This window comes from Heliconius melpomene, chromosome 17 (assembly GCF_056956725.1).
Source record: "Heliconius melpomene rosina isolate 202511_hmr_F chromosome 17, ASM5695672v1, whole genome shotgun sequence".
NCBI classification, from domain to species: domain Eukaryota; kingdom Metazoa; phylum Arthropoda; class Insecta; order Lepidoptera; family Nymphalidae; genus Heliconius; species Heliconius melpomene.
Window position 1 is genome coordinate 5,548,204 of NC_140405.1, and position 23,959 is coordinate 5,572,162.

At 32.4% G+C, this 23,959-nt stretch overlaps 1 protein-coding gene across 1 annotated transcript; it reads right to left on the reverse strand.

Moving 5' to 3' along the window:
- Window positions 1-1,280: 1,280 nt before the first annotated feature.
- On the reverse strand, window positions 1,281-22,330 carry LOC146529979 (uncharacterized). Its single transcript, XM_085201177.1, has 4 exons — window positions 22,067-22,330; window positions 5,303-5,400; window positions 3,669-3,795; window positions 1,281-2,450 (listed from the first exon to the last, which is right to left on the reverse strand). The coding sequence occupies exons 2-4, from the start codon at window positions 5,323-5,325 to the stop codon at window positions 1,404-1,406; spliced, it is 1,197 nt and encodes a 398-aa protein (XP_085057303.1). The 5' UTR covers window positions 5,326-5,400; window positions 22,067-22,330; the 3' UTR covers window positions 1,281-1,403.
- Between the last annotated feature and the right edge of the window lie 1,629 nt (window positions 22,331-23,959).

Genomic DNA, 23,959 nt, shown 5'->3' on the forward strand with positions numbered 1-23,959 from the left:
CACGGTTAATCCGTTTATTACGGCGATGATTTCTGACAATACGCGTTTTCTATATGAAAAACTTCATTTGGCACTATTGTATAATAAATTTATTGAATTCCAGTCAACATATTAGCATTATTTTGGTACTTTTATTGTTAACGATATATGTGTGTTCTATTTTTTTTTTGGTTATATAGATTATGTGAGGTTGTGGTGGCTTAAGCGTGTGACTATAAATGCGACGGTTATGGGTTCGAATCTACTCGGGGGAGTGAATTGTTTCATTTTCATTTCCTCGTTCTAGTACCAGGCAACACGCGGTGTTGAGTTCCGACACTCAACACGCAATGCCTCGAGGATTCGGCGGAGATTGGAAATCTTAATACTAAATTCCCCCTATCCTGCTTTAAGCGCTGCTTTTTAGATACCTACAAGGTGAAGCTAAAAAAACGTTAATGTATATTTTTTTATTCGAATATTAAATAATATAATAAATATTAAGTTAGCTAAGATATTTTAGCAAACCTCGTGTAGAAAGATATATATTGTTTTATAATTAACAATTAAAGCAGATAACAAACTTTAATAAATAATATTGTTGTTATTCTTTTCTCGTTATTTCTATGACATAATATGAATTCAAATCGTATCATTTTGCTATATTAATTCATTTCAAAATATAAATTCATATGAAAAAAAAAAACAGAATTTAATATTCTCTTAATTTACTAATGCAAATGCTTTTATCCTCTGTTCGCTCAACAACGTTGCAGATTCCATATGAAACCGCACAGTGCGAATATAATCTTATTTCACGAACCAGTTAGCAACCAGCGGACAAGTTCTTACTACATATCATACAGTTTCAACTCAATTCAAACTTGATAAAATGAAAACCCCTTTTATACATAATGAATAATTTAAATTTTACAACAAACTTTTCCTTTTCTACGTGTACCAGTAATATGGCAGATATGATGCAAAATATTGTAATTCTAGGTGATTTTTTAAAACAAATTAACATAGCTCTTAACGATTTTTTTAGAATAAATTAATAGAAATACTGATAAAGATTTTGTTCAATGTTAAGATAAGATGAGAAACTTGATACTTGCATCACTGAAGAGTTGTGTGTACTCTGAAATAGACTTATATAAAGCAAATTTAAATTCTAAAGATGTTTTATGTTTGTTTAAAAATAAATACAACAAAAAATAATTTAAAAAAAATAATCAAATATGGACATGTACAAAAAAAAATCTAAGGAATTAAATGTCAAGCGAAAAATAAAACACAACTTCCAAAGGCAAATTTATTCATGGTCCAAATTATGAATGAACGGACCCATTCAATGTAAAATTCCGCATTTACACTCACTTATGGTACAATATTTACAGAAATAGATTGAACACTGGGGGCAGTTAACTGTTGGCAAGAAAAGCGAATGTCGACAAAGTAAAAGCCAGATGGGAAGCCAGCGCGCGGCCGGCGCTAGCGCCAGCAGCGGCGCGCGCTCGCGCACTTCCGCCCCCGTCCCCCTTGCACGCGGCGCCCGCTGCACTCGCCAAACTGCGCCCACGGACTTTAAGCGGGGATATACACAAATTTTCATCAGCAAAATCCGCCATTAAGGCTAATGGATTCGTAAGAGGATCACGACCGCACTCGCATGGCAAATGATTGCCTCGTATCACTATGTTTTCTACCTCCAACAGCACAGATTCGGGAGTCTCCAGCATATGATTTCCCGTAAGCTTAAATGTACGAACGCTGTTATTCTGAATCAAAGAAAGCTCCTCGATCCCATCAATTTTGTTATTACACATTTCTAGTGTTTCGACTCGTCGTAAGCCATCGAAAGCTCCAACTTTTATAACACCTAAATCAGATTCTCTCAATGCTAAACGACCTACGCGAGTCAGTCCAAAAAATGTATCAGGCAAGAGTGCCGGCAGATCCATATATGCGAGTTCCAGTATTCCTACACCCTCTAAACCAGCGAATGCTTGAGCTTCTATAGATCTTATACCGGACGGAAGTTCAATCTGGGTAACATCGTTAAGTCCAGAAAACGCATGCGATAGGATTCGTTTTATAGGATTGTTTCTTAGAGAAATAAGTTTTATAAAATTGGTTCCTGCGAATGCGTAGCCTTCGATTTGGGCGATTCTATTGTGCGTTAGTACTATCGATGATATATTTTGGAGGGCTGCAAAGGCAAAGGCGTCAACTGTGGCTAGAGGGGTATGTTGTATATACAGTTCATTAAGACGGGGTAGGCCTCTGAACGCAAAAGGTCGAATACGAGTTAGATTACAGGCATCTAAGGACAGTCGTCGAAGTTGTCGTAAATGGGCGAAGGCATCTGATCGAAGTACACGCAAGTCAGCACGCGACAATGACAGTTGCATAACACTTGGGCTCAGCGCTGAAGGAACTCCTCGTAGCGTAGCACTGTTACATACTACCTGAAACAAACAAATGTGAACCTAATTATTATTATAAGATCCATCATAAAATAGGAGAAATGGTTAATTAAATAATACGGATTTGCTGCCTAAGATGCCGAGAACAATGAAAGTAATTCAGTAAATCCGCTTAAATAAACAACATCCGAAGGTACCGCATCGTGCCGATAAGCAGAAATTAGCTGTCCCTCATAATGGACACGGCATCGATTGTAACAATTGTATGTAGTAAATGAAATGGATGCCCAACGCCGCGTGACAATATAGACGATTGCCATTGTTTTGTCAATAAAATTAATCCTCCCCCCGAATATCCCCGTGACGCTGGCACGCTCATGCCCATATTTTGATTGAATTGTTCCAAACTTAATCTTCACAAATAACCAATATCAATTTCATTTGTGTATTATAATGCTATACAATTTATAATATTATCTGGATCCCGTTCAATTCAATATGCCTCGGACGTATGTTGCGGCTTAATAAATTGGGCGTCCAATAAATTCGTTTTGAGAAATAACTACAATTATTAAGCACACAGATTAATTTCTCATTTTAACATCATTAATTCAATCGTTTGAAAAAAAATGACTTTAGTGTTAAAATTAATATAGAAATTAAATAATAAATTTATTAATTTAATTTATAAAAATGACCGAAGCATATTCCACGTTCACGTTAATTAGATTAAATTTATTTATCGTTTTTGGCCGTGTACTTGATGACATGAACACCCATGGTTCTGTTGATTTCATTTAAAAATTTAGGTAAAAACTTACATGATTAATTATTATGATGACAACATATAAACATATATATTGTTTTATTAAGTGAATGTGGATAAAATAATTAAATTAGTGTTATTTAATTATTTATAAAAACGTCACAATATTCTTCAACGTTTTCACAATGAAGTTAAGATATAATACATAAAAACATGAGACAAAGGCAGACAGACATCTACTCCAGATTCTATTTGTATGAAATAGTTCATTCTTTTATAATATACAATAGACAGAATATTACAACACATTATTTTTTCTAATACATAAAGTCTATTCATTTATTACTCTATTAGCTTCATTAATAGCTCGTCACTTATTATTTTTTTATTTTTATATTATACTTTATTAATATAAAAAAAAATATTAGCAATCAATAGTCAATAAAAAATGTAATATTTTTATAGTATTTATTATAATTAAAATTATGTGTTACCTGAGATTGTGATAGACATATACACTGTGACGGGCAGGAGGGCACAATAGTCGGCGTCAGTGCCTGGTTGCTGGCTTCGCAGATGATCACCCACGTCAATGCCGTGAGCACCCAGCGCACCACAGATCTGTACAGAACAAAATTATCAATTTGTACAAGAAATTAATAAATATATCGTAAAAATATTAGTTAATGCAATATTAAATTTTTTTTTTATCCAGAATTCGGCGGAAAGTGAGGAGCGGAGTGTTTTAAACTTGGTTCCCTCTGCTTACCCGGCTGTGTGCGGGAAACAGCGTGACGCTGATTTTTATGTTTCATATATGTAGGTATAAATTATTTTTTGTTGGACACTCTCGACACATTAATTTTGGCAAGACTAAAGTAGCTACTCCTCTATGAATTACATCTACAACTTTTCTAGAGAACCAGTGAAAGAAACTTTCTGATTTTCAGTAAAGTAAAAATATAAACAGATAAACTTTTCAAACTTTATTACTTTTAGTTGCAATTCTGTTTGTTTAGTTAAACTGACTGGAGTTATATTTACATTTTTCGAGTAGAAAATTATATTCATCGTTTTATATTCCTAAAAAAAAATTAAAATCTGTTGTACTATTCCAATATGTTGTATATATGCTTAGTAGTTAGAAAAGTAAGTTGAGTGGCGAAACTCAACACCGCTCTTTACCTCGACACCAGAGCGAAGAAATGAAAATATAAATTTAAATAAATATTTCATTTCCTCGAGTCGGAAACGAATCCATAACCATTCGGGCTTGCAGTCACACACCCAAGACCCTGAGCTACGACTAGCCTCAAACCTATATTAAATATGGTCTACATTATATCTAAAGAGAGTCTAAAAGGAACATTTTTGCCATTTTATTTCGCTTGTGTAAACGAGATTTAGCAGGTGCAGTTCAATGCACATCAGATATTAAACTGTGTGCAAAAGACATTTTCTATATTAGATTTTTCACACTGGTGTTGTAATATAATTTTATTTTTTTTTAAATTTCATAGCTATTTTGGTCAGATATAGACGTATATATATTTACAAACATTTCTTAAGTTACGTACGTGAAATAAAATTAATATCGAAAATTGAAAATATAATTAGGAAAAGCCTATGTAGTAAAAACAGGCTTTTCCTATTTTATGTTATAACATTAAAAGGTCCAACATAATTTAACCCATAAACGTCACTCAGTACTTACAGTTACACAATTCAAGAACGAGATGTTCGTTTTATGTGAGAAACTCGTAACAAAAACAGTGTATCGTCATCATGAAATTTGTATGAACAAACAAACGAAAGGTCGGTAACCACAGAACATTAACGCACATTTTTTATACAACGAAAATGTACGCTATACAGTCTGTTAAGAAGGAAGACACGCCTTATGATAAAAATTGTGTAAAAAAAAAATTGATAAAAAGGCAGAGGGAACCTACTGTTAGAACACTAGGTTCCCTTCGTAGGGTGGGGAATGAAGATTCCCCACTTTTAAATAATTCATTCCCCCGAGTGAGAATCGAACTTAGGTTCTCTCAGCTTCTTATTAGACTTTTTAGCTTTTTTCAATGTTTTAATTATTTTACAAGATTACAACACATACTATATTAATTACCTGACGCAAAATATCGATGCCATGGGCGGGCGCAGGCAGGGCGCGACGCCCGCCTTGCGCCCTCACCTACGCACTTCCATTTGTTACTCTACGCCAACCTGTAAAATAGACATTTTTAATCAAAGCGACATTCATGTCAAGAAATTAATCCCGTATCTACTATATGTGAAGTAATAGGTCTCAAATACATCAAGAGGGTGTCGAGTACCTAGTAGTTACATAATTTTAAATAATATAATCCTTTCTGTTATTTTTCACTATAATGTTTCTTCAAAAAGGAATGAAATACATTAATAGCAAGTATTAATACAAAACTCCAAAATCCATTAAAATACTAATTAATAACAATAAATTTCATAAAGTGCAAATAAATAAATATTTTAAAGGAAGCAAGGTAACCAATATAAATGTAATATACATATAATAGATTTAAGAGCTTTGTAAGGTATAATTTATTGCAGTCTAATTCAATTATACTTAGAAGGAAATTGAAACTAGAGACTTCGCCGTCTCGTATTCTGCCTAGCGTAACACATTCACGCGGGTGGAGACGTTTATTCTGGGACTACTAAAATATTTCCAATGAACTTTATTTTCGTTTAATTATATTGAATTTAGCTACTAGCGTTAACTGAGCTTGTAATTTGTACTATTTAGAGAATACGGTGTATTAATATTAGATTATATCAGCAATTGTTATTATAGAATATGTTACGGTTTGTACATTTTCTTTTTCTTATTGAGGAGATAATAAGGAATGAGAACTTAAGTATTTAACTCAGTTTCTGCTCGTATATTTATTTATTAAATATTTTAAAAAAATAAAGACAAACAGATACAAAAATAAAGATATACAAAAATAAAGATACACTTATGTACAAAATGTTAACCATTCGCAATAAAATTAGTTAATTCAAGTTAATGAAATATAATGAAAATATTATTTCGAAAGAAATATTAAAATATTTTTTTATACAAATTAATTTGTATTGTAAAATTAATTTAATTATAGCTCTAGAACAAAGAAATAAAGATGTACTTAGAAAAAGAAAATTCATTCGGCACATTCTGAGAACAAGCTCGACAAAAGACTTTTAGTTTTCATTAAATCAAATGATGTTGTGCAAGTGCTCAAAACACTGTAATATATATGGCCATCTTAATATAGGAAATACCTATTAAAAATGCAGCTTCTTGCAGTGCTAAGATCCTCTATACTGAGTTCCACAAGGCAGCACTTTCCCTACCAAAACGGGGAGGTAAAAATAAATATAATAGTCTATTATTAGTATAGTTTTCAACACACACACACACACACACACATACAATACACATACATATCAAACACTACGCCCCAATTATACATCACATATTTTTCTAAATAAATTTAAATAAGAATATCAAGAAAACAAGATTACAGCAACGAAATGTAGAGATGGATCTATTAAAGGAACGGCAAAGATATTTCAACGGGCCGCAAGTGCATTCGCCGCTTGATAACGTCTGCAAAGATAAGAGAAGCCCAAGAAAATTATTCTGTAAGACACTTAGAAATAAAGTTTCTACATCAATTTTCTATTAGTTAAAGTCAGCAAGTACTTGTTTGTGAGGTCGATTTTTATCCAGGGACCAAGAAAGTTTGCGGTGAGTAAAATGTAGGTTTTTTTTATTAGCTTCACGCTTTATCCCGCATACAGCAGGGTAGGCAGAGGGAACCTATTGTTAAGATACTCCGTTCCCCACTTTCTGCCGAATTCTGGCGGCATTGCGTGTTGAGGGACAGTACTCAACGCCGCACCGCCACGCTTTGCCTCGACACCAGAGCGAAGATAAGAAATTATAAATTCATAATTAATATATTATTTCCTCGAGTGGGGATCAAACCCACACGCAACCCTACGCCACGACTGGTCTTTAAAATGTAGGTAGTTGTACATAAATGTGTTTTATACTTGTAATTGTATTTTACTCTATTTTCCATTAGAGAAAAAATGAAAAGGTTAGCTAAAGTTACTAAGCATCGTAACCTTTAGTGGGCAGTGGTGTTTAATTTTAAAAGTAAGTTGAGGTCACATAACTTGGCATTTTAATACAAGTAAAGTAGTTGTATTATATGCAGTAGACAACTTACTCGTATATAACTCTTACGGCTATTTATAGAGCTTTATAATAAAAATCTTAAATACTACCAACATTACATATATACCAACTAAGACAAAAGCCAGTGTTTTATACCTTTAGGCATATATCAAGATATTAAATCGTTATCTATTATAATTATAATATTAGCTAACCCGAGATATATATGAAAAAAAAAACAATAAAATTGTGTTAATCCAGGCAGTTGCTTGTAGGCGACGGCCCTTATTGGAAGGAGGCTCGTGTGAAGTGTTGTTATTGGGTAATACATATCATTTATTACAATTACATAGAATCTCTTTCCGAATAATTTAGAAACATATAGCCTACCTATATGTGTTTTATCTTATTTTTAAAAACGCTTCCGGTTTTTAACAATATATATAATCTAGATGACCACAGATAGCTTAAAAATATCACTCCAGCTAATAATAAATTAAGGAATATTTACACCACCGAATATATGAAACATATTATTGTAATAGTGGCATACAAACAAGAAATGTCGAATAATACTCGTATATATGAAACAGTAAACACCGTCTAATTAGGGAGCGAAATTGTTAACTTTACGTATACAGCGCTAATGTCCGCATAAAACGCAGGTCTTTTACATTCTAATTACAGCCAATAAATTTTCGTTTGTGATTAACAAAACCTCACAGCTTCACGCTTTATCCCTAGTAGGGTAGACATATAGCCATTTCTTCACTCATTCGTTCGACGTGCCCAAGCCAGCTGAGCACGTTCTTCTTCATTCTCACTGTGATATCCTCACTAGTACCTCCCATTCTGTGTATATCTTCATTGCGATTCGATCAGCTAAGCTGACTCCACATATCGCACGAAGAGAAACAGCGTGAAGCTGATTTTATTTTTAAACTTCATAAGAATGATGCTACGACTTTTTGATGACCCTCGAACGCTAGCATGGTTCCATCGCGTTGACATGGTTCGCCACTCCTGTGATTGATCGAACAGTCGACAACCAATTAAAGTTGTCCACTACGCTGGGTGCCGTAAAATTTGCTAAGATTAATTGGACAGCAATTTGATATGACAAATTGAGACGTACTCTATGTCAGTTTAGCTTCATAAAACTTTGTTCTCACTATGCCGTGCCAGATTTTTTTATATTTATTCGGATAGTTAGAAAAAAATTCTATACATTTGTAGTTAAATCCAAAAAAATAATAGCCTTTAAGGCTAAAAGGGACAAAATTTGGTAATAAAACCATTAGTTCAGATGAAAGGGCTCCCTCCGGCTTGAATAGCAAAGCTAAGCTTGAATTTGAGAGATCTAGACCTCCAATTTTTGTACGGAAACCTCAATGGATGAGCCCGATTAGCCCTTGTCCAGTTTTTTCCATTTATTTGTGCTGTAAGTCCTCATATTTACTCCTCCGACTAGAGATCGAACCCACAAACATCACGTTTACAGTCGCATAATTCTGCCTCTGCGCCTCGAAGGTTGCGAACTTATTTGTAAAATATAAACATAAATTTATGAAAATAATACGTTATATTTACTAACAACATTTATGAAAATATAGTTGGCAAATAGTAAGCTTATTTAGTTGTTAATATTTTTCGTATAATTTAGGCGTGGTTTACTTTAAAAGCTTGTGTCTCGGGCGGGTGGCGTAATGGTACTCGAGGGAACAAGCACCGAGATCTCCATACAACGAGAGTAAACACACTCTTGCAATTTTAAGTTTTTGGCATCCGACTCCGACATTATTCAAAGCGGCATTTTGTATTTTAAGGAAACATGACGTTTGTTGCTCATTATTTATACGTACTTTATTATGACCCTTTCAATGACGCGGTTTTTGCTGCCATGGAGCCGTATGGTCGAGAGTTATGGCTATATTCTTGTGGCTATTTGAAATTATTAAGGTATGATATATGGAGTATGCTGCAAAAAGATGTACACTGAGCTCTCCAATGTCAACAGCACTGGACGACTAATAAACACTGGCGGGTTCTGCAAAAACATTTCCTTTATAAAGTATTCAAAGCTCGCTTTTACATCCTGAAGCTATAGATATATGAGTGAGAAATAAATGTGGATGTATTCCAATGTATGTATTTCTAAGCGCATCTACTATTCTTAGTCGTCTAAGTGTGAACTCTAAAATAGCAAAGGTCTCAATTTATTTTCAAGTCACGGGGACATTTTAAGTTTGTCAGTTGTCACCTATATATAATTGTTACGAAATGTTGAATAAAATAATGATAAATGTATATTTCCAAAAACCGGTCAAATGCGAGTCGGAGTCGCATATTGAGGGTTCCGTACCAGTTTTTGGATTTTATGTCAATGGGAAGTCAAGTTGACAAAAGTTGACAAACTTAATTTTGCAGACGTTTGCACTCATTTTGAATGAAATGAATTACAGCTAAAAGTTTGCAATTATTTTTTTTGTATGAAATATCAATAAATTAGAACTTTTTGGATTTCAAAAGTATTTAAACATAATTTTATTGAAATGACTCATTTTGTTTATACAATATCGCGTCACAAGTATAAGTTTCTAATTGGGACAGAAATTGGGAGATTAGTAAACTTGCGAAGTTTGGCAGAATTGGTTAACCCACTTGATAATTTATGATTTTAGTTAGGCAACCTTGCAAACAATTGTTTACAATCACATATTTCTATAAATATTAATGAAGTATAATTCTCGCTACTCTTAGTAAATTCTATTACACGTGTATTTTCATTATAACAAAACAATAACATTAAACTAAATCAGCTTCACGCTATATCGCACCGCACGCAGTAAAGTAGGCAGAGGGAACCTAGTTTAAATCTGGAGGCATTGCGTGTTGAGTGGCGGAATTCAACACCGTGCTTTTCCTCGACACTAGAGCGAACAAGTAGAAATTTAAATAAATGTTCCATTACCTCGAGATCTACAACCAGTCATTTACAGTATGTCATTTTTTTCTATTTCCTTAATAATTTCTAAAATTATTTTTATTTATTATCTATTTTCATTAAAAATTTAAAATAATATGCTTTTCACATACATAGGTATTATATGTCTTCAGAGACCACAGTATCTAATGTTTTTTTGGGGTTTTTGAGCCATATTTCATGCAGTCACTGAATACCTGCTACGAGACATTTTACTTAAGATCCCTCTCTCTAGTGAAGAAGGCTCAAGTTTAAGGGCTTAAGGACTTAAATTTATGAGGACGAAAAACAACTCATGTGGTTTATGAAAAGCTATATTAAAATTGTATGCTAAGTAATGGGGCTATGTGCATAAAATATTATGAAATATTGAATTTATAATACAGGAAAAATTCTACTTATACCGTATTTCCCGGGACTTACAAAATATAGTATCGTCGAGGGACAAGAACTAGAAGCTCTAAAGTTATTTTATAAACTTTAAATACATCGTGCATCGTACTCATATAATGTAAATATTGCTACAAACTGCGTAACTAGTTAAAAGTTTAAATATATATTTTATATTTTCAACCATATCTTGAGAACCCATTATGTAGGGAATTTAATATTTCGAAGAATTTAATAATTTTAATATTATTATTATTATTATTTGTTTAATGAACTTCTGCTTCTTCTTCTTCAATACATAGTAGTCTTGCAATTGGGCGAAATGCATTAAATGCATTACCGCTTGTCGCCCAATTTCGAGACACTGCGAGTTAAATGGTCGAATTCAAATGACAAGCCATGTCTCGCCGAAGTTGGGATGGTGCCTCAAGTCTTCGCGTTCCTAGTCAAAAGCTGTTCTTAGAATAGTAACTGAATATAAAAGAATGTATCTCCAATGTTATATTTACTGCCAAGAAGAAGAATTATTACTTTACTTTCCACATGGTTTTTGTTAAACAAGAACTAAATTCTTCCCCTTGTTTTCAGATAAACGAGGTGGTATCTGACGTATGTAATCTCACATGAGGCGACATTAGATTACCTGCGTTACATTTTGTAATATTGTAAAATACACAGTTTACTTAAATGGAAATATAATTCTGAAACGAAATATTCTTTTCAAATGTTTTTTATGATTATATTATATTTCCTTAATCTTATCATTATGAAATTATTGAAAAATTTGTTTAATTAAATTTTTTCTCAATTTGAATTATTTTAAAATAAATAATAACATCTATAAATAGTATAAAAATTGTATTGCATATTTACATGACATTCGCTTAAATTAAAATATTCAAAAACTATATAACAGGTATTATGCTATACATACATATTTTCTATTCTCTTAAGTAAATATTTGTCAATACTGTAGATATATCACGTCTTTTTCGCGATTTCGTCGCATGTTCTGCATACATAACCACACGAGCTCCAACCAATACGCAAATGTGTTTCATGTTTGAATATTAAAAATAATTCAGTTTGTGCATTTTGTTAGTATAAACGTTTATGTCTATAGTACCATAAAGATATCTAACAAATAATTCCATCAAAAACATAACTATGAAAAAAGAGCCAATTTAAAAGTTCACTAACAAAATAAAGGACATATGGGTCATATGTCGAGTTCTATGTTCACTAAATTTCTATCAAAAAAAGTTTACTAGGCTTTATTATAATTGCAAGTTAGTGTACTTCCAGCTTGTATTGGATTAGTATGTTGATATGTCCTTGGTGGAATGGTGTGTGCTATGTGGGCTAGCAATTTTATCAAATATGCTAAATTTCATGCATGTGGACAATTTTTTTAACGCGTTATGCAAGGCTCAAAAGTAGCATGAAATTATTAATTAAGTTCAAATACACGTTGCACGTTTCCAGCTTTTTAACTTGACTAGATACAATTCTACTTGATAATAAACGCAAGGGACTAGGCTAATGTCACACTCAATATACGACAATATTTAATAAATTAATACATTTTTTATAATTCGGTAATTATTTTTTTTTATTATTTTGTAAACAACCTACCAAAAAATAAAAATACAAGCTTCACAATAAAAAATTAACAAAGGAATATTTTAAGGATTATTGTTTTATACGTTAGATAAACACATTAAGGTGGATTCAATAAAACTCATTAGGGATTACCTCCTCATAAGTAATTGAATTAAGGTCTTTTGTACTTTACTTTAATCTTATTTACAACGTTTTTACTGTTCAATGAATTAACATTAACGTTGTTATTTTAATGTTTAAATGTATATAGGTAAACGAATAAACCCTAACATTTATAACTGTGAGTATAGAAGCTTAAAAATATATAATAAATATTAAAATAAAAAAATATAAATAATAATTGCTTATTGTTTTTTATTAATATTTATATTACATAATATAAACATAATAACAGAAAATAATAATTTATGACAAATGTTCTATTTCCAAGTTACACGATAAAAAGAAAGCTCTACTATTAGTCAAACTATCCAAAATAATAACGAAATTTCTTTATACCGAAGATGTTATCCAAATACTTTTACGTGCAGTCGTTTTATTAAGTTAGTTTGAAATAATATCATACTGTTGAAATCTCTCTCCGCGCTGCATTTGTTTCAGAAAGTTTACCCTTCTCGGATTCGCCTTCATTCATATGAAAGCAGGAAATATAGAAGTGAATTACCATACAACAGTGTACCACTTATTTGAAATTCGATGCCAATAATAAAGAGTTTTTTATATATTTTTATCTTATATCATTATAATATGATTGGGGCCGTCGTGGTGCAGGGGCAGAAGGGTGTAACTGTAACGCGACGGTTGTAAGTTCGGTCCCCACTCGGAGGAATTAATTATTATTTATTAATATTATCATCTTCTTTACTCTGGCACCAAGGCAAAAGCCTGGCGTTGAGTTCTGCTACTCAACTCCAATGCCTTAAAAAATTTGATGAAATTAAAATATTAATAAACAATAATTCATTTTCTCGAGTGAGAATCGAAGCTACGACCGTCACGTTTACAGCCACATGCTTGTGCCGTTGCGCCAGTTAGTATTCATTTAATATATTCTATTTAAGAACGTAAAAAAACAATAGAGGTACGTATGAACAATAATTTTATTATGATATCCATAAAATAATAAATAATTGCAGATAATAAATAAAAGCACTAAAGCAAATATTATTCGACTAACGTACAAACATACATACATAAGTTTATTTGTTGTTTTAACAGTCAAATAGAAACTATATCTAACCCCCCACAATGCTAACCCACCCACTAACCTACGATGCTATAACTAGATTAATATTTTCCCAACAATATGTGTATTAGTTAGTTATAGAAGTTATATTGTTACAAGTTAGTATAAACTTTAGTGGTGTTTACGTGCACCAGTGTATGTACTCTACGCAAACAAATCCTCCCGAGCTGGTTCCACCGTTCCGCATGACGACCTTCATATAATAATTAATCTAGAGAAAAGCTTTTAAAACATTCCCTAATTTTATTAGACCGCGGTTCTCGTCGACGAATTTTAAATCTTCCAAGCGGAAATTCTACATAGAAAAGACGCGTCAAACCGTCTTTGAATGAAACTGAAATGGTATATGGAAGAGGATTTTTAATTTATTTAATGTCTCACTTTTATATCGGATGACTTGTGTAAAATTACTTTTAAAATGGCGTTTTTATATTTCTAATAAATTTTCTGTTGAATGTTACAGTTATATATATTTTAAACACCTGAATACCTATGATTCTTAAAGCATTTGGATTTGTTTTTAATTAAATAGATAAATCAGCTTCACGCGTGTATCCTGCATAAAGCAGGGTAACCTGAGGGTACCTAGTGTTAAGAGGCTTCATTCCCCGCTTTTTCAGTGGCGGAACTCAACGCCGGCTTTTGCCAGGATGCTAGAGCGGAAAAATGAAAATATTAATAAATAATATATTAATTCCGCCGAGTGGAGATCGAACCCACGACTATCGCGTTTCGGTCACACCCTTGTACCCCTGCGCCACTACAGCCTCAAATATTAAAAACATAATAAGAACACATAAAATACATCAAGTAACTTAAATTGAATAAAGTGAGTCTGAACGAGCAAAGAAGCTAATAACGTTAAGCTAGACGCTAAAATAATTCCCTAGAGATATCGCAGACACGAATTACTGATGGCCAGCGTCCCCTCCGCTTGATTAGCATTCTGGCCTCGCGACTCCCTCTCTGAATTCTTGTAACAATACCTCGTACAAAATAAAACCTCTGCACGTACTGGCTGAAAGGCGGACTTCCTGAACTTACGTCGCCCAGTTTTTACTTCATACAGAGAACTAGGTACTATGTTGAGATGAAAACACTGGGTGCCTAATTTGCAATTTCAATTCTCATATCAGTTGTAGAGAAAGCAGATTTGTTTCTTTTATACTAAAACTGAGATATTTGAAAAGTGTTATAAAAATAGAAGAAAGATACTGTTAATTAATTGACACAAATTTAAAATACATTTTCTACTTATTTTCAATTTATGAAGTTGATATAATACATGTATTCATGAATTTAATAGACAACCGCATATAATTCCTGCAGTCAAACTCACAAAAAGTTTTGCAGGACACTGTTTAACTTTTTAATGTATTTTAAATGGTACTAATAATAAAATAAATTAAAAATTAGATGATTTATTTTTAACTTCACGCAGAGGGAACCTGGGAACCTAGTCTAGACACTCCGTCTTCATTAAGATTTCCTGTTTCCCACTTTTCGCTAAATACTGGAGGCATCGCGTATTGTATGACGAAACCTCACACGAGCCTCAGTATCAGAGATATTTTATTTCCTGAAGTTAGAATCGAACCCATAATCTATAGCGATTACAGTGTCACGCTGGCCTACAATCAGTGCTATATATCAAATGATTTTACGTCAGATATATTTAAAAAATGCCAGTAATATATAATGGTCTGGTCACAGCACTCAGTACACCATGAATTTTAACTAAAAATAACAGCGAAAAACGAGAAAACGTTATTACAACTTCATTAAGAATAGAAGCAGAGTTGTTAGCTTTTATAACTAACAATAACTAATTGAGAGACGTGGACAGTATTCATTACTGTCCACGTCTATTCATGAATAAACATAGAAAACTTTTATTAAGCTTCTAAATTTAATGCGAAATTATAATTAAATATTTGCGAAATAAACTATAATAAATAAATATAATTTTGAGGCCAGTCGTGGTGAAGGGCATAAACATGTGACTGGTTGTGGGATCGTTCCCCATTCGAGAAAATAAAATATTTATTTAAATTTATATATTATTTTTGTTCGCTCTGGTGTCGAGGCTTCACAACTAAAAATTTAGTTCGTAGCTCACATTATTCGCTGACTTACTCGTGCAAAGAAAATACCATTAGCTTATTGTTTGACAGAAAGGCAATATTTGCTCGCTTAGAAAACGTTCAAGTGGAAATCCATTGAATAAGAGATGCGAAAATAATAGAGAAATATCGATTGTAATTTTTTACTTATGAAAAAATATATTTAAATAAAATATTATCGAAATTTTCATGAAATGCATCCTTTCAATGATACGTATCTACACTATTATGCAAAATAATAATAAATCTTATTATAGGCCAATCATGGCACAGAGGCACAAGCGTGTCAGTAAAGGCGACAGGTTGTGGGTTTGATACCCAATCAAGAAAATAAAATATTTAATATTTTCATTTCTTCGATCTGGTGTCGACGCAAAGCGAGAAGTAGTGTCTTAACTCTAGGAACCCCCTGCCTACGCTACTACACGCGGGATGCAGCGTGAAGCTGAGAAAAATAATAATAAATCTTTCTAAATTTAATTATATTTTGTGCTTTCTAAATTCACTGAGCCTCGGGAAAAATACTTGACGTTTCGTTTAAATGAGAAATTATAATTCATCTGAATAAAGATCTCTTTCAAGATAAAAATGTCCGTAAATAAAAATAAAAAGTATGAAAACTTCAGAAGTAACGCAGACATAATCGTTTTAAAAATTACTATTTTTATATTATTAAAGTAACTTAAATATAATTAAAGATGAGTAGAAATTATGGGCACATGTCATTTTCATTCATTGCTCGGTTCTAACGTGAACCACTTTTCTATATAATTTTGTTAACAAACAAACTTACATAAATAAATAGTCAATTTATATATTAAAAGTAAATTTTATACTTCTCTGTTATCTCATAAACTACATAAAAAGGATACGAATATTATTAAGAGCTCTTTTCTTGTCATCTCTTACGAAAAGGATTTCAACGTTTTTGTTATTTTTAAAAGGAAACGAAGTCTCTCTTCTGAATAATATTTCATTTTATACTGTCTTTTATTCGATTAGGTCTTTCAATATATTTCACCTATATCTATATTTTTCCTTTATATTCTGTCAACTCTGAACGTACCTTATACCTACTTATAGAAAAAGCTACTCTTATAATTTTATCCTCTAGACAGTGAAAGCTTTCAATTTCTCAGTATATCACATAAATAATTTAACCAATACTTTCACTACATCTTTAGTACATCCACGATGGAAACAAAAATCAATAAATAAACAAAAAATCCCTAAGTTTTTTCTGAATCCAATCGGGAAATAGCGATGTAAGGTCCGCTCAAGTCTCTTAAAATGAACGGAGAATGGCAAAGGGGATATTTGTACTATATACCTACACAAACAATAAAGTGTGACATGTGGTATAATATAGATTGTGAGTTCGATTTCCACTTAAGAAACGCTACTCAACACGCAAGCGTCCAGAATTCGGCGAAAAGTGGAGAACGGAAGTGTCATAACACTAGTTTCCCAGGTTCCCTTTTCCTACCCCTGCTATGTGCAGGATAAAAAAAGTTATATAAGGCATTACATTTTCAAAAAAATATATATTTTTAAAAATAATACAACTAGGTAATAATACCGTTTACCTTTAATAGCGGTAGCTAACCAAATGACCGTACAAATATGTATATTACATATTTCGACGTGTCAGGAGTCACGAGACTAATTTACAATGGTCAATGCCCATACATACATACATCACAGAAGGCTTTGTGTGTATGACAAGTTAAATTGCTATTAAATTTATGGCGAGTATTTTATTGTACTCATTAACAGATTAATATTGGCGACAGCTTAAAAGCATTAATCCACGTGTTACAGCCATTTTTATAGTTTATTTGTTCATGTTTAAAATAATTAACATCATTAATAAGGCCAGCGTACGACTGTACACGCGACGGTTGTGGTTTCGATTCCCGCTCGGAGGGAATTTTATTATTGATTAATATTATCATTTCTTCGTTCTGGTGTCAAGGCAAAATTGAGCTTCACTCAACACGCTGTGAATTCAGAATTCGGCGGAAAATGGTGAGCAGAGTGCCTTAACACTAAACCCCTCATACCCAGCTACAGTGTAAAGCTGAAAAAATTAGATTATAAATAAAAGAATTTATCAGACATCAGTAAGAATATGTTAAACATTTTTCTTTTAATAATTTTCAATTCAATTAGTTTTCTTCGAACCAATAACTATGTAATATTTTTTTAAGTATATTTCTTTTTTACATTTTTAAATATTACTGATATTTAAAGATATAAAATGAAAGAATATTTATATTGCACTAAAGTGCATCAACAATGTAAACACCATTTAACCAATTATTAAAAATACTGTATAAATTAAACAAAAACAAAATTTAATATAAAAATAACACAGTTATTCTGACACTATAACAAAATGTTTTATCTTACAAATATGTCCATTACTGCCCTAAAATAGTCGTTTGATCATGTCAATGGGGCTGAAAAATATGTAAAAGAAAGGACTGACTATAATTTTGCCATTTTCAGCAGAATTTATTTAACGTATAGTTAAAAACCTATAAAAATTCACATATATCATATACGAGTGACCGCTCGGCGCACGGCGTTGGCCCGTTATCCGTATCCAAAGCCTTTTTAAATTCCATTACCGGTTTACACATTTTTCTCTAGGGACAAAAGCGTGCACGATCTTTTTCACAAGTTAATCTAATTAATAGTCTATATTGCGAATAAAAATGGGAATTTTGAAATAGCAAAAGACAATATTTGGGCTTTAGAAGAAAAAAAAACTTTAAACTATTCACAAATTGAGTTTTTATTCAAATAATTTTATCCAATTATTTTTCTAAAGAAGATATTTATTGAAAGCAGAAAAATTATAAATAACATTATTTAGTAGAGTTCGTGAATTAGTAAAAAATATTCACCTAACCTATTAGAACTTAAGATTCACTAGTAGCAAGTAAATAAGTTTTATTTTCATATTTACATAAATATATATATTAAATAAATATTAGCTCCATATAAGACAAACATATTATATACACATGAATAAAATTATTTTTCAAAAGTAAATTTCAAAAAAATAGCTTTCAAGAGTACAACATAATTAGATCTTCCATCCACCTATATGAACCAAAAAAATGATAAATATTGCTACAGGTGAATCCAGCTCCTGGGATTAAATGTACGATTAATGCGTGTCGTACAAATGTAAATCTGTACGAGCGCAGCAAATAAATATTTTGTAAAATGTACCCTCCCCGGAGTACAGGCACAGGCACCTGATAAATGATAGCTACGGGCGCTTTATGAAAATGTGATGCGATAAATGTTACGTCACTTCGTAGTGTATTTGCTTATGGAGTACCTCCTCAATGCTCGTACGTCGAACCATTGTTTTTCATTAGACTCTTTGTTTTCCAGGGGAAATATAAAATAAACATATAAGAGTCGTACAAGATTGAAACGGTGTGTTTTTTTCTATTCAAGAATGTTGAAATATCCATTAATATTTTAGAATCCTATTTGCTTCTTTTGCTTTTAAAAAAATTATATATATTTTTAAGGAAGGCAGAAGGAACGTGGTGTGAAGTGTGATGCGTTCACGTTCACCATTTTCCGCCGAATTCTCGAGGCATTGTGTGTTGAGTGGTGGAACCAACGCCGCGCTTTGCCTTGTTAATAGAGCAAGGAAATGAAAATATTTAATATTTTATTACCCCGAATGGCAATTAAAAACACAACTGTCGCGTATATAGCGTGTTCCACTAGTCAACGAAATCAAATAAACATTAATGTTATATTTTAATGAAATAGTCTACTAAATTTGATTTAGAACATTTTACTGGTGTACATAAAGGATACTAATATCAATAAAACAATAAAATAAATATAAGTGGGTTATTTCAATTGCTTCTGTCGTTATAAACTTCACAAATATTAAACAATTTATGCATTCTTTTCTAATCTCTAAAATTTATAACTGAGTTAAATGACCAACTTCCCGTTTCATTTAAGAGGACGATTTAGGAAGATCTTGAACGTGTTTTCATTTGCAGCACAGCACCCCAAAAGTTAAATAGCCTCAGTAGACACACATTTCAGCAACATTTTAAGAGAATGAGTAGCGACAATTGCAAGAAGGCAGTGAAAGGGCGGACGGCGCATAAGTCACTGTCAGAACCTGCGTCCGTCGACACTTTTTTACTGTTTCACGTCTTTTGTAACTCAAACAATGATATATAATTAAACCATTTATCAAAAGGGATATGAACACTTTCTACGTAATTAGCTCTGTAATGTTATTGTTACAATTATATTATTATCTGTTAATATGTTAATAGATGTGAGATCACTAACGTATTTACGTTAATACGTAATATTGAGGACAATCGTGGTGCAGGAACGCGAGCGTTTGATTGTAAACGTGACAGGCTGTGAGTTCGATTCTCACTCGAGGAAATGATATATTTAATATTTTCGCTCTGCTGCCGACCGCGGCGTTGAGTTCCGCCTCTAAAAAGGCGTTGCCTCCAGAATTTGGCGGAAAATGGAGTGCAGAGTGTCTTTATCTACATGTTGGATATAAAAATACAACATATTTAGACTTTTCACAGTACGTATAGTAATAGTTATAAGATTACGATGTGAATTTCAATCTCATTCAAAGGAAAATTTATACTTTTACTGAAACTCTCTCTATTTTTATTTTATTTAAAAATCCATTTACTTACTAAAGTAAGTACAAATGTAGTAAACGAAAAAAGTAATTCACGTTATAAACTAGCGACCCAAATGCGGTTTCGCTCGCATAAATTTATTGTTATGTTATAGCCAAATTATACAAAATCTTTACGTAGAATAGCAATGTGTTATTCTGATGTATAAACTATATTACTGTAAAGTACTATACGTGTAAATTAGTTCATTAGTTTTTGTGGAACATCCATCCTCACAAATTTTCACAATCACACATTTTCACACATACTTTTTTTATTGCTTATTCGATATTTAAAGTTAATTTTTAATTGCACTTTTGCAATTAACCTCGTAGAATATATAGTGAAAAAAGCTGTAAATTTATTTAGATGGTAAAAGTAATACTTTCTACACCATGTTGCATTTTGGATGCTCAAGCCCATCGATTATTTACTTGATGTCCGAAGCAACTGTTCTGAAGAAACTTAGCATCAGAAGTGAGATTTTTGTACCCTATTTTCTCCATTATCTTATAAATCACTTAAACGGTAAAATTTCATGGGGTGAAAATGACCTCTTTTATCATTTGTATCAGATTGTCTATCTATCTTCGAATCACCCTGTATATTATGAATAAATATGAATAATTATAAATTATTATGAATAATTTATATGCGTACCTGAATAAATTACTTGTATACAAGAAAATTATTACGTACTTACATATTAATAAGATTTTCAGCTTCACGCTGTACCCCTCTAATAACAGGGTAGGCAAAGGAGAACCTGGGAAACTAGTATCGAGACAATCCGTTCCCATTAAGACACGACCGTTCCCCACTTTTCACCGAAATTATAATAAGTTGTTAAGTAATTACGTCCTCCTTCGTCTTGTTGTCTTCATCTTTATAATTATGTTCCACACTTATTTTTATACATATGCAAGTATAGCCGTGCAGATGATTAAAATTGGTCCTATGTAAAGAGAGGACCTGCAGCTTTTCAAACCTTCCTAGATTTCCATCAACTAATAGACAATAGAGAGAGAATATAACCTTAAACTACAGGTATCTTTATGCGAAGAGCTGAAGATCGAGCTCAGTGGCGTGCCATTGGAGAGGCCTATGTCCAGCAGTGTAAAGTGGACGAGGAAAGGCTGATGATGATGATGATGATGATCTTTACAAGTTTTCCTTTTCTTTGCATCAAACAGTTTAGTCCTCAGGACAAAAAAAGGATAATTGATTTCATTTTATATATCGTTTGATGTATTTTACTTTTTCATTTTATGTTAATTCGTCTTTACATGAAATATTTTTTTTAGTAATTATTATTTCAATCAATTAAAAGTGGAGAACGGAGTGTCTTAACAATAGGTTCCCTCTGCCTACCCTGCAATATGCTGGACAGCGTGAGGCTGATTTTAGATAAAACAAATATAAGCTGAAATTCAATAAATAAATACACATATATTATTTTAAAGATTCATTCAAACACAATTTCTTTCAAAATAATTTCACAACATCAATAGAACAGTTCATGAAGCTTTAAAAGTTGTAAAAGCACAGAAGTTTTCAAAGGAAAAAAAAATGTTGTTCATGCAAAAAGTTATGGAAACACATTAACAGACGTACCGAAAGTTTGTATCCCTTAAGTCTAAAATTTCTTTTACAGAAAGTGCAGCGATTCGTGAAACATTGTACATATTAATGATTTACATAACAAAGTTCACTTTAAATGTTCGAATTAATCACTTTAATCACAGTTTACTGGCGTTGGGCATGCGATGCTAGAAACATTACGCGCACTACGTAGTGGCGCCGTGTCACGCGACGCGGGTCTCGTAGCACAGCGGGACGCCGACTGAGTGACGACACCGCTACGCGAGGCTACGAGAGGCTACGCTCCTACCTCCAGGCCGCGCAGTCGCAACACTTCTAAGCTTTCATCCCCCGATGGCCAATACCCATTAGGATATACTACTTGTTTTAGTTTTAAACTCATTTTATATTACACTATTACGATAGTTAATTGATGTGTCCTACTGAAAGAAATGTGGCATTATTAATAGAAATAATGCGACTGTTTATACTCTAGTATATATCCATTAAATAATCTATTCGTCATCAATTATTATATAAATATACTAGCGGCCCGCTCGCGGTTTCTCCCGCGTGAACTATGTTATTATTAATTTCTGTCTCCATGACTACGTCCTAGTGACGTTATGCAAAATTTGAGACTCCTAGCATTTGTAGTAACGAAGTTTCATACAAACTTTGACCCCAAAAACAACCCTTTAGAAGTCAAATATTCCAAATTCCCGTCTTAGCGAGCACCTACGTCCTATAAATAACTCCTATGCAAAATTTGAGATTCCTAGCACTTGTAGTTTCTGAGATTTCGTGATGAGTGAGTGACCTTTCGATTTTATATATATAGATTTAAAAGATTATTTAGACAAAGTAGATTTTTGTATGTCTTCTCAGCTAGTAACACCAATTTAGAATTATTTTGGTATACGATAATAAAATAGTAAGAATATGACTTTAAGGGAAAATATAATTCTTTTTTTTATTATATTTGTTAGTCTATTTGCAAGTATAAACCCTAAGATAGACGAATTTGAATGAAACTTTTGTTGTACAAATTGTAAAGCCAGGATATAATATACGGTGTAGTTAACTTCAGACTTAGAAACATGGAAATGCCGTCTTAGTATAAAATGTTCATTCTAATGGACATTTTTTATTTCAAAACAGTGTACATAAATATAAAATGGCATGAACAGTCGTAGCGTAGAGGCACAAAGTGTGACTGTAATGGCGACTGGTTATGGGTTCAATCCCCACTCGAGGAAATGAAATGATTATATAAATTTATATTTCCTTTTCTTCGCTCTGATATCAAGGCTAAACGCGGCGTTAAGTTCTGGCACTCTGTGAGTGTCCTAACACTAGGTTCCATCTGCCTACCCTGCTGTTTGCGTAATAGTGCACCACAACAGATCTCTACTTATCAAACTAAGCTTATTGTGACATTTACTTTTCATCTTCATGATTTAACCCACATATAGCAGGATATACATTATAAGGACACTGAGACCCATTGTGTGTTGGACGGCTGAACTGTCTCATTAGAGCAGGGAAATGAAATTAATTAATTCCCCGAGCGGTAATCGAATCCCCAACCATCGCGAGAATACACAGACGCCGTCTACTGCCTACTGCCCCAGGATGACTTAATGACAAATTAGTTAATTTAATTTATTTAATCATTGTTTGTGATGCTATTTTTTATCTCACTAGCAAAATATATCTACTATAGTGTAATTTATATAACGGATAGTGTAATTTATATAACGGATACAACTTTAAATTTGTGAAAACTGAAATTAATTATCATCCACAATAACGATATACTTGATGTTCGATGATATTATATCATTAATAAAAAAAATGAATCAGTAAATTCCATAAGATTTTGATTGCATATTGTCTCATTGAAACAGCCCTTGTTCATTCAAG

What these genes read in the sequence shown, in the direction of transcription:
- LOC146529979 (XM_085201177.1), bottom strand. Translation starts at nt 5,325, where the DNA reads ATGGCATCGATATTTTGCGTCAG. An exon ending in GCATCGATATTTTGCGTCAG is followed by an intron (nt 3,796 to 5,302) that starts GTAATTAATATA and finishes TGTTCTGTACAG; the next exon opens with ATCTGTGGTGCGCTGGGTGC. An exon ending in TATGTCTATCACAATCTCAG is followed by an intron (nt 2,451 to 3,668) that starts GTAACACATAAT and finishes TGTTTGTTTCAG; the next exon opens with GTAGTATGTAACAGTGCTAC.